We start from the raw sequence: 11284 nt of genomic DNA on the forward strand, positions 1-11284 counted from the left end.
AGATTTGAGGATTGGGGTCCAAAGCCAGCCCAGGCAGCAAAGTCCATGAGGTTCTTTTTTTTTTGCCAGTCATGGGGCCTGAGTTCTGGGCCTGGGCACTGTCCCTCAGCTCTTCAGCTCAAGGAAGGCTAGCGCTCTACCACTTGAGCCACAGCGCCACTTCCAGCTTTTTCTGCTTATGTGGTGCTGAGGAATCGAACCCAGGGCCTCATGCATGCAAGGCAAGCACTCTACCACTGAGCCACCTTCCCAGCCCCCATGAGATTCTTATCTCCAATTATGCACTAGAAAACCAGAAGTGGGGCTATGGCTCAGAGTGGTAGAGAGCCTGAGCAAAAGAGATCAGGAACAGTGCCTAGGCCCTGAGTTCAAGCCCCCCACAACTGTCAAAAAAGAGTAGAGGCTGGGAGTGTAGCTCAGTGGAAGACAGCTTGCTCTGCATAAGTGAGACCTTGGGCTGATTCATCCCCAGTACTGAATGACAGAAAAAGAAAAAAAAAAAGACATCAGAACACAATTTAAAAAGGAGCCAGCACTAAGAAGACTGAAGTCCGGACCCAGCTTCGATCATTTGAGAAGTTTGAAATCTGTGTTTATATCGGTTGGGCTCAGATAACACGAGTCTTTTGTAAACGCTTGAGGGGTTATTATTTCACGAGTGAGGGAAGAAGAGACAGCATTAGGCGACACATTGTAATGGCAGCTGTCAGGGAGGGTGGCAGATGGACAGGACTGGGCGACAGTGCTCCCTGGAGACTCAGCAGTCAGTGGTGACGGTGGCTGACAGCTCCTGGATGCGCCAGGCGCTGCAGGCCTTGCAGAGGATGTGCCCGTCCAGCGGGTAGCAGCCCTGACACTCACCCTCGGAAGATAGCAGCAGCCCACATTCCTGTTGGAAGAAGCAACAGCTCTCCATCAGTGCCCTTTCCTGCTCCCCAGGCCCTGCAAACCTCTTGCTCTAGCCCCAGGCCCCCTCTCACCTCACACTTGTAACAGCCAATGTGAAAGCTGCGATCCAGAGCCACGATTCTCACCGTCTCCTCCTGGCCCGGCTCAGGCATGATGGCTCTACCACACACAGAGCACCTTGGGGCAAACTTCCTGGGGTATGGAAGGGAAGCAAGGTGGCTGTGAGGCTCCATGGTCAGTGGCAGGGACTCATGGTAGAACCCTGAGATGGAAAGCGGGGAGGAGCCAGGGGCGACATCTTGGATCAAAACAAAGATAGTGATGTCAAGTCAGAGAAGGGAGAGCCAGGTGCTACTCAGGAAGCTCAGATCTGAAGACTACGGTTCAAAAACTAGTTAGGGCAGAGAAAATAAATAAATCTGAGACTCTAATCTCCAATGAACTAGCAAGAAGTTGGACATGGAGGTGTGACTCAAACAGAAAAGGACCAGCCTTAATCAGAAAAAGCCAACAGAGTGTAAAACCCTGAGTTCAAGCCTCAGTATTGGCAATGAGAGAGGAAAAGGAAAGGGAAGCTGGGCACTGATGGCTCACGCCTGTAATCTAGCTACTCAGGAGGCTGAGATCTGAAGATCATAGTTCAAAGACAGCCCGGGCAGGAAAATCTGTGAGACTCTTATCTCCTATAAACCACTAGAAAACTGGAGGTGGCACTGTGGCTCAAGTGGTAGAGCACACTACTTGAGCTGAAGAGCTAAGGGACAGCACCCAGGCCCACAGTTCAAGCCCCACAACTGACCAAAAAAAAAGGAGAGAGAGAGAAAAGAGGAGAGGAGAGGACCAGGGACTAAAAACAGGAGGTGCCAGTGGGACATGAAGGACAGATGAAGTAGGATAGCAAAATAGTCTGCACTGTAATCCCAACTACTTGAGAGGCAGCAATTGGGAGGATCACAGTTCCAGACTAGCTTAAGCAAAAAAATGAGACACCCTGATCTCAGCCAAAAAGCAACCAGTGGCTCACACTTATAATTCTAACTAGTAGGCTGAGATCTGAGGATCAAGGTTCTAAGGCAGGCTGAGCAGGAAAGTCTGTAAGCCAGAAGTATAGCTCAACTGGTAGACAGCCAGCATTGACCAAAAAGAACCAAAATTCATGGGCTGGGAAGGTGGCTCAGTGGTAGAGCACTTGCCTTGCATGCATGAGGCCTGGGTTCGATTCCTAAGCACCACATAAGCAGAAAAAAAGCCGAAAGTGGCTGTGGCTCAAGTGGTAGAGCACTAGCCTTGAGCTGAAGAGCTGAGGGACAGTGCCCAGGCCCAGAGTTCAGGCCCCACGACTGGACCAAAAAAAAAAAAAAAAGAACCAAAATCAAAAACAAAAAAAATCTGTAGGGACAGCACTCACTCCCTGAATTCAAACCCCAGGACTGGCACCACACACACACGCACGCACGCACGCGCACACACACACGCGTGCGCACACACGCACGCACACACACACGCACAAAGCAAAAAGGATTGAGGGCACAGCACAGTGGCTCAGGTAGTAGAGGACCTGCCTAGCAGGCACAAGGCCCTACCTCAGTACCACTAAAAAAAAAGAGAGAAAAAAAAAAGAAAGAGGAGGGGCTGGGAATGTGGCTTAGTGGAAGAATGCTTGCCTAGCATGCATGAAACCCTGGGTTCAATTCCTCAGTACTACATACACAGAAAAAGCCACAGTGCGTGGCTCAAGTGGTAGAGCACTATCCTTGAGCAAAAGAAGCTCAGGGACAGCATTCAGGCCCTGAGTTCAAGCCCCAGGATTGGCAAAAAAAAAGAGAAAGGAAGTGAGACATCTTGGGACTGGGCAAGTCCCAGGCATGACCTGTGGAAGTCTTCAATGCAGTGGATCTGGCTGGTGGCATCCACAGTGAAGGGGATGCCGTCCAGGCCACGGTGGCACACCACACAGGTGAAGCAGCCAGGGTGGTAGGCCTTGCCCATAGCCCGGAGGATCCGGTCCAGGATAGGCTGGGAACATGTAGAGCATTTCTCCAAGGTGGCCTGTTGAGAAAGAAGACAGGAAGGTGAGAGGCAAGCGCTCCAGCACCCCACCCACCCTGCTGCCTGTGTGCTGTAACCCCCTGCCCTGCCCTGCCCTGCCCTGCCCAGGATGCACAGAAAGGCAGATAACTATTCACATCCTAGCCCCACAGCTTCCCAAATAAGGAGCACAACACATCTGAGCTTCTGGGTCCCTATAAAAATTAATCCGGCCGGGCACCGGTGGCTCACACCGGTAATCCTAGCTACTCAGGAGGCTGATCTGAGGATCATGGTTCAGACAGCCCAGGCAGGAAGGGCTGTGAGGCTCTTATCTCCAATTAACCACCAGAAAACCAGAAGTGGCGAAGTGGCTCAAGTGGTAGAATGCTCACGTTGAGCTGAAAAGTGAGGGACAGCGCCCTCAAGACCCACAACCAACAAGAAAAAAAAAATCAGTCTGTCGTGATCTCTGCTTCCCAGGGGTTCATGGAAATTCTACACATGGCCTTAACTCCAAAATGCCTCATATTTGTTGGTCAGAAGACTGTCATTTGAGGATTGTAATTTGAAGCCACCATGGGCAGCAAAGTCTGTGAGACTCTTGTCTCCAGTTAGCCAACAAAAACCCAGAAGTGCAGGTGTGCTTCAAATGGTTGCATACCTCAAATGGTTGAGCAAACAAGCTTAAATGAGAACAAGGCTCTGAATTCAAGTTCTACAAAATAAAAAAGTAACGGTAATCCTCTGCAGAAATTAGTATTTAGCTTGCCTGCCTGCTTGCATGCACGCGCACGCTCTCTCTCTCTCTCTCTTCTTTTTTCTTGGGGGGGGAGGTATTTCAAGTCAGGGCCTCAAACTGGCTAGGCTAAGTGCTTTACCACTTGAGCCATGCCCTCAAGTCCTGCCTTTTGCTATTTATTCTGGAGCATGGCAATTCTCAAATCTCAGCCTCTTGAGTAGCTAGGGTGATGATAGGTGTAAATTGCCAGTGCCTGGCCAGTTAAGGTCTTAGGAACATTCCTGCCCAAGCTGGCTGATATCAATGATCCTCCAGACCTTAGCCTCCTAGGTAGCCAGGATTACATGTATTAGGCATCAGTGCCCAGATTTTAGCTGCTTACTTTCTCACTGCTGCCCCATTCAAGCCCTCTTTGCTCCTTTGGATTTGTCTATCTGGATCCTCCTGTCTCTCCGCCCCCACGCAGCCAACTACCTACCACGTAACAGCTCTCACAATAGGCCCTTCTCTCCACTGCGTAGAAATGCTGGCCTCGGAGCTGCGCCCGGCATGTTGAACACACAAAGCAGCCAACATGGAAGACACGGTCCAGGGCCACGACTCCAGCTCCATCTCCAACCACAACTTCTCCACAGCCACCACACCGGCCTGGGGAACAGGGAGGGACAGATCAACCTGCACAGGACAGCAGATCAGCAGCCCCCTTTCCCTCCCCCTCCTTCCCGCTGAGGCAGCTCACCAAAATACTCCCCACTAGGCGGGTGGCTCATGTCCTGCATCAACTTCTTGGTGAGTCTCTCCAGCTCCTCCTCCGGAGGCTGGCTCAGGGGGCCCTGGAGCGTGAATCAGATCATCAGTGGGAATATGGTTCCTGTAAAAAAATCCCTCAGGGGAGGCTGGGAATTTGGCTTAATGACAGAGTGCTTGCATAGCAGGCATGAAGCCCTGGGTTTGATTCCTCAGTACCACATAAACAGAAAAAGCCAGAAGTGGCGCTGTGGCTCAAGTGGTAGAGTGCTAGCCTTGAGCAAAAAGCAGCTCAGGGACAGTGGCCAGGCCCTGAGTTTAAGCCCCACCTCTAGTCCCCAACCCACCCAATCAGTCTCTCAGTTCTGACTCCAAGCCCTCCCACCCCGTCCATGGCCAGACTTACCTGGTGCCCATGCCCGCTTCCTCTTCCTCCTCCTACAGGGCCTGAGACCCCGGCAACTTCCTCTTTGCTTCCTGACCCTGGCTCACGGTGGTTCCTGTAGCCAAGCCCCCAGACTTCACCTCGGCCTGGGAGAGGAAAGTGAGGGCCCAGGAGGGGCCCAGAAGCCTGCGGGGCCCCTCGCCTGGGTGGGCCACAGCCTCTCACAGGTTGAGCTACTTTCACTTGCACTGGGAAGGCCGGACCAGCTGGGGTGCTGGCGGTAGCATAGGAGGCCGGAGTGGGGCCCCCATAGGGGGATGCTGGGAGCAGTGGGGATGGACCAGTCCCTCCATTGGACTTCAGGGAGCCCGGGCGGTAGGCAGGGGGTGGAGGAGGGTCATAGGCCTGAGGAGAAATGCAAAGCAGCTGCTATAAGCAACGTTTCCAGACCCAGTGTGGCAAGTTTCCCAGAGAAACCCGGGCCTTTGTTTTTTAGTGCTAGTCCTGGGGCTTGAACTCAGGGCCTGAGTCTTGGCCCTGGGCTTCTTTAGCTTAAAGCTAGTATTGCTCTAACCCTTTGAGCCTCAGCTCCACTTTTGTTTTTTAAGTAGTTTATTGGAGATAAGCTGCTCACAGGCTTTCCTGCCTGGGCTGGCTTCGAACAATGATCCTTAGATCTCAGTCTCCTGAGTAGACTCCTGAGTGAGCTACCTGTACCTGGCTGAAGGCCCAGCTTTTGACAAGGCGCAGCCCTCCAGCGGCTGACAGGCCAGGAAGGACCTCCTATCTGCTCCCTACTAGGAAATCTTTGATTTCCTAGAGGACAGAAGCTACTGCCCACCAGAGGCGGGAGAAGAGGCTGGGCACAAGGGGGGGACAGGGATGTCACCTGTCGATCAGGGCGACGTGGGGGAACATGACTGCGACCCCCATCCAGCTCAGCCAGCATACAGGTCAACGAATCTATCTCTGCATCCAGACTTCCAGGGCGCAGGCACCCCCTGCTGTCTGGAGGGAGCCCCTGGATGAAGTCAAAGCAAGGAGAAGGATACATTTACAATGTGTCCTATCCATTCCTGCATCTCTCTCTCTCTCTCTCTCTCTCTCACACACACACACACACACGCCACCATCAGACCCTTCCCCCTCAGTCCTCACCTGTAAACGTTGGGGTGCCCCATGGGACCCCACCCAGGCTGGACCCCGATCCTCTGGTCCCCCAGAAGGCTGGTAACACTGCTCAGATGGGAGGGGGCAAAAATTGACCCTGGGATGGGGCTGCAGCGCTGTGGGGGAGGGGACAGAGATCAAAAGGGGGGCTGGAGGGCAGAGGGGTTCAACCTCGGGAGGCCACTCTCCAGCCCTGTCCTCTCCTAGCACCTGGGGAGCAGGAAACTGGGGCGGGAGGCGGGGAGGGCTGCAGGGCCCAGCCAGCTTGGGGAAGATGTAGAAGGCCGATGGGGCCTGGTCAGGGCTGTGGGGGGCAGAGATGGACGGGGCGGTGGGGGGGGTCTCGGCGGCGGCTTACCTGCTCCGTGGGGCGGCAGCGGCCCCGGGGGCCCTCGGGGAAGCGCCCTTCCCGGAGGAGTTCTGGCGGGCTCTGGCTGCTTTGGGGGGAGCCAGGTGGGCCCCGACATGGTCTGGAACTGAGGGGACTCCAGGCAGCAGTCAGGACCCCAAGGGGCCGGGGCTCCGCGGCCTCGTGGCCCGCTTCCTGGCCTCCACTTCGTTTGGGACTCCAGCAAAGAAACTTTTTTCTGGCCTTTTTTTTTTTTTTCCTCCTCCTTCTTCCCCAATTTTGGGACGGCCACGCCCCCGGTGACGTCACCGCATTCCTGGGGGCGAGTCACATGGCTCTCCAGGCCCTAATCTGCGGTCCCTCCCTCCCCTGGGCTGGCCCCCCCTCCCGCCTGGGGGAGGGTGGATCTCCACTGGACACGGGGTACCCAGGGGCTGGGAGGTGCAGGCCAGGCCAGCCCCACCGCCAAGGCCTCCCCCACCCCCACCCCTGCACCCCCTTCCCGACCTCCCCCTTCCCAGCCCACCCTCCTCACCCTTTCCTCTCCCCCCCACCCAGTGCTCAGCCAGGACCTTAGTGTCTAAGTCTTTTATTTATGATCAGCAGTTAGAAAAAAAAAAAAAAGAAAACAAAACCAACAAAATCATCACCACCCAAGGGGGGGCCCGGAGAGTTTGTGGCCAGGATGTGGACGCTGAGGTAGCCTAGAGTCACAGGAGACCAGCTCCTCCGGTCAAGGCACCAGTGAAGGGAAAGGCCGGGCATCAGGGGGAGGGCTGCAGACACCCCCACTCCTGTGCCAGGGGGTCCAGCTCAGCATTAGTGCATGAGGTCCCAGGATGTCCCCCCCCTGAAAACGCCAGATTCTGCAACCCCCAAGGGCAGGCCCTGCACAGGCCTGGGCTTCGTTAGTATGAAGCTGGACCTTCTCCACCTGACCCTAAGCATCAGAGGTCGGTGCAGGTGACTGGGGTGACACCGTGGGCAAGCAGCGTGGGCCCCAGGTCTCGGCTCAGTGTCTCCAGCAGTGCCAAGTATCGGGGATACCGGGAAGGATCGGCAGGAGGCCGGGGCAGGTACAGGAAGGTGAGGGCGGTGATGGACCCTTCCTTGCCCTCCCCGCCCTCAGGGCCCCCAGGCCCCCCTCCATTGCATTGTCCCTGCTGGGCCCGCACCAAGGCGTTGGCACTGGCGGCCAGAGACTCTGCCTCAGCCTCTCCTTGCCCACCGTTCACAAAGTCCCCTTCCACTTCTTCCTCCTGCTCCCTGTCTGAGGTCCCCTCACCCCACACCACCTCCCGCACCTCAGCTCGAATCCGCAGCTGGCTCAGCAAAGCCCTGAGACGCCCCTCGGCCGCCCCAGGAGCCTCCTCGGGCCCAAGGCACAGGAAGATCCGAAGGCGGGCACTGTGCCAGGCGGGCACCATGCCCAAAATGGTAGCCATCTGGAGCAGAAAGAGGCCACAGACATCCACATAGCCAGGCCCCCCTCGGGGCCGCAGCAGGTTGAGGGGCCACACATCTACGTGATGTATCTGAGATGGGCTCCCAGACCCCCGACTCAGCCTCTCGGGGGGCAAAGCCCCACAGGCCCGAGCCAGAACCACATTCTTATTCATCTTCAGGGCGTCTGCCACAGTGGCCACGTAGTCCTGGGGACTAAGTGCCCGGGGGCTCCCCGGAGCCCGCGGGGGCGGGAACAACGTGCTCAGGGATGGGGACCCTCCCTCCCAGGTGCCATCTTCAGGTTCAGAGAAAGCCGGGTCTGTCAGGAAATGGTCCTGGGGAGGAGAATCATCATAGAACCCCAGGACCAAGGTGTTGGGTTTCATGCCACCTGCAGAGAGGGCAGAGAGGAGGAGGAGGCACAAAGAACAAAGGAATCACACTCAGGCTGAGGAGACTCCATGCAAGATGCGCCCACTCGCACAGAACAGCGGCAGGCACCGGCTGGGACACTGTACATCCTCACCCCCCAGCTCTGAGGTCAACATTATATACCTTTGCACAATCACTTGCTTTCCTTAAACATTCTCACAGGCCTTTATCTCTGTAATCTGTCTCAGAGTTCAACTATAGTCAGTGTCTGTCTCTCTCTATTTCTTACTCTGTCTCTCTCTCTCACACACACACACATGACCATACTAGGGCTTGAACTCACAGCCTAGGCACCCTCCCTTTACATTTTCCACCCAAGGTCTGGCAGTCTATCACTTGAGCTATACCTCCATACCACCATTGCTGGTTTGTTGGTGGTTGACTGGAGAGTCAAGTCTCACAAATTCTTTTTTTTTTTTTTTGTCGGTCGTGGGGCTTGAACTCTGGGCCTGGGCGCTGTCCCTCAGCTCTTCAGCTCAAGGCAAGCGCTCTACAACTTGAGCTACAGCGCCACTTCCGGTTTTCTGGTGGTTTATTGGAGATAGGAGTCTCACGGTCTCTCCTGCCCAGGCTGGCTTTGAACCTCGATCCTCAGATCTCAGCCTCCTGAGTAGCTAGGATTTACAGGCGTGAGCCACCAGCGCCCAGCTCTTTTTTTTTTTTTTGCCCTGGCTGACTTTGAACCACAATCCTCAAATCTCAGCCTCTGGGAGTAGTTTAGGATTACAGGCATGAGCTATCACACTTGGCCTAATTTAGGATGCTTTTAACAAAGGCACACTCCACAGCCATGGAGAATAAGTAAGTTAGGACCATTGTCAGCCTTATACAGCTTAACATTTTCCATGATGGGGAAATGAATCTAAACGACATCCTGACAATAAAGCTCATGGCCTTGGCCCTCTGCGAATTGGTACCCAGACTCTGCCTGGGAATAGACGAGAGGATGGGCTGGGCTTTCCAGCTGTGGTGAGGATAGCGGACCACAGCCTGGTGGCCAAGAGAAAACAGGTAACAGCCACACGCCCACCTGCGGCTGTGCCCTACAGAAACCTCGGGTGTGTTATCTCATTTGAGGCCACGCTATGAGATAAGTATAACTTATAACTCCCCCTTTATAGATAAGGAACTAGACGCTCTACCCAGTGGAGTCACTGGCCTCCAGCCTCAGGGCTGATTGGGCCCCAGCTCACAAGTAAACAGTCCACCCACACCAAAACCCCTCAGAGCCATCAAGCTGGCAGGGGACCAGCCTTCAAGTCCCTAATCTTCTCAGTGCCACAGCTGGGGGAGGGAGAGAGACAGAGGGAAGAGGGGAGGGAGAGATGGGGGGGAGCACGTGTGCATTTATGCCAGGCACTAGTAGCTCATGCCTATAATCCTAGCTACTCAAGATTGTGGTATGAAGCCAGACCAGACAGGAAAGTTCATCAGACTTTTTATCTTCAATTAACCACCAAAAAGCAGAAAGTGGAGCTGTATGCAGCTTGAGTGGTTAGAACACCAGCTTTGGGCAAAAGGCTTGGTGACAAGACCCCTGCCCTGAAGTTAAACCAGCACTGGTACAGAAACAAACAAAAAACCTCTCAGTAGGCTGGAATTACACCCCATCTTGTACCTCCTGTGGCACTTTCCAGCATTCTGATTTACCCCACGAGGGCAAGGTCTAGTGTTGTTGAACTTTAGCCTTTGTCCAAGTAGAGAACCCATTCTATCCTCGGATTAAGAAGGTAGGAAGAGTGTGACAGTGTCCAAAAAGAAATACACTGGGCTGGGAAGGTGGTTCAGTTGTAGAGTGCCTGTCTTGCATGCATGAGGCCCTGGGTTTGATTCCTCAGCACCACATAAGCAGAAAAAAGCCAGAAGTGGCACTGTGGCTCAAGTGGTAGAGCGCTAGCCTTGAACTGAAGAGCTGATGGACAGCGCCCAGGCCCAGAGTTCAGGCCCCACAACCAGCAAAAAAAAAAGAAAAAAAAAAGAGAGAAAAGTGCTCTTGGGGCTGGGAATGTGGCTTCGTGGTAGAGTGCTTGCCTAGCATGCATGAAGCCCTTGATTTGATTCCTCAGTACCATATAAACAGAAAAAGCCGGAAGTGGCACTGTGGCAGTGGTAGAATGCTAGCTTTGAGCAAAAGAAGCTCAGGGACAGTGCCCAGGCCCTGAGTTCAACCCCTCAGGACTGGCCAAAAAAAAAAGTACTCTTTCCCTGACTTATGTAACTGCCACCCCTCTGTACATCACCTTTCTAATAATAAAAATATTTCAAAGAAGAGGGGGGGAGAAAGGCATAGGAGGAAGGGAAAGGAGGAAGGGGAGGGAGAGAATGAGGGGGGAGGAAGGGAAGAGGAGGAGATGGGATTTGGAGCAGCCTGGGTTACAAGGCTAGAGGCCACTGTGCTAAGAATCACAGAGCTGGTAATGTTCCATTACACAAACATCAGCCCCCCCACTCCCTCGGGCATCCTTTGGAGGTGTCAGGGGCCACATTCCACTCTTCCCTGCTGAGTGAGCCTTTTCAAGCCTGGCTGCAGTACCATCTCACCCACAAAAGCTTCACTGACCACATCAGTCCCCTGCGGTCTTGCTGTCTCTGAACTCAGTGGTCAGAAGACAGATGTTTCAAGAAAGCCCAAGGCTCACATGCTCCCACTGTCTCTAGAAAAGCCCTCTTCAGAGTCCAAATAGTCTCTGATTTGGGTTCTGAAAAACAACAACACAGCAAGATGGGTGCAGGAGGCTCAGACCTGTAATCCCATCTCCTCAGAAGGCTGAGATCTGAGGATCACAGTTCAAAGCCAGCCTGGAGCCAGGTGCTGGTGTCTCAAGCCTGTAATTCTAGCTACTCAGGATCAGATTCAAAACTAGGTAAGGCAGCCGGGCGTTGGTGGCTCACGCCTGTAATCCTAGCTACTCAGGAGGCTGAGATCTGGGGATCACGGTTCAAAGCCAGCCCAGGCAGGAAAAGTCCATGAGACTCTTATCTCCAATAAACCACTAGAAAACCGGAAGTGGTGCTGTGGCTCAAGTGGTAGAGCACTCACCTTGAGCGCCCAGGCCCAGAGTTCAAGCCCCACGAC

The 11284-nt window shown here is 54.2% G+C and overlaps 2 protein-coding genes across 5 annotated transcripts in view; both read right to left on the reverse strand.

The window, feature by feature from the left end:
* Positions 1 to 558: 558 nt before the first annotated feature.
* Trip6 (thyroid hormone receptor interactor 6) lies at positions 559 to 6579 on the reverse strand. Of its 2 annotated transcripts, XM_013031689.1 has the most exons (9): positions 6340 to 6578; positions 5970 to 6097; positions 5701 to 5832; positions 4833 to 5216; positions 4419 to 4512; positions 4158 to 4327; positions 2780 to 2958; positions 981 to 1101; positions 559 to 889 (listed from the first exon to the last, which is right to left on the reverse strand). In XM_013031689.1, exons 1-9 carry the CDS (start codon positions 6446 to 6448, stop codon positions 758 to 760), a joined length of 1449 nt encoding a protein of 482 aa, XP_012887143.1. In that variant the 5' UTR covers positions 6449 to 6578; the 3' UTR covers positions 559 to 757. The 2 variants fall into 2 exon arrangements, with proteins under 2 accessions (XP_012887143.1, XP_012887144.1); XM_013031690.1 differs by lacking the exon at positions 559 to 889 and having other exon boundaries at positions 1017 to 1207; positions 6340 to 6579.
* Positions 6580 to 6903: 324 nt separating this feature from the next.
* The window catches only part of Slc12a9 (solute carrier family 12, member 9), a 13722-nt gene continuing 9341 nt past the window's right edge, over positions 6904 to 11284 (reverse strand). For all 3 annotated transcript variants that reach the window (XM_013031812.1, XM_013031814.1, XM_013031813.1), the window contains one exon: positions 6904 to 8167. In XM_013031812.1, coding sequence (XP_012887266.1) covers positions 7278 to 8167 — 890 coding nt within the window. In that variant the 3' untranslated portion in view covers positions 6904 to 7277. The remainder of the gene's footprint in view (positions 8168 to 11284) is intronic.

Source organism: Dipodomys ordii, unplaced genomic scaffold, assembly GCF_000151885.1.
Source record: "Dipodomys ordii isolate 6190 unplaced genomic scaffold, Dord_2.0 Scaffold143, whole genome shotgun sequence".
Classification (NCBI taxonomy): Eukaryota; Metazoa; Chordata; class Mammalia; order Rodentia; family Heteromyidae; genus Dipodomys; species Dipodomys ordii.

Bases quoted from the DNA above. Each gene is read 5' to 3' on its own strand.
- Trip6 (XM_013031689.1), bottom strand. From the start codon at position 6,448: ATGTCGGGGCCCACCTGGCTCCCCCCAAAGCAGCCAGAGCCCGCCAGA. The intron at 1,102-2,779 runs GTCATGCCTGGG...TCCATACCCCAG, and splicing joins TGCATTGAAGACTTCCACAG to GAAGTTTGCCCCAAGGTGCT. The intron at 890-980 runs GTGAGAGGGGGC...TTCTTCCAACAG, and splicing joins TTGGCTGTTACAAGTGTGAG to GAATGTGGGCTGCTGCTATC.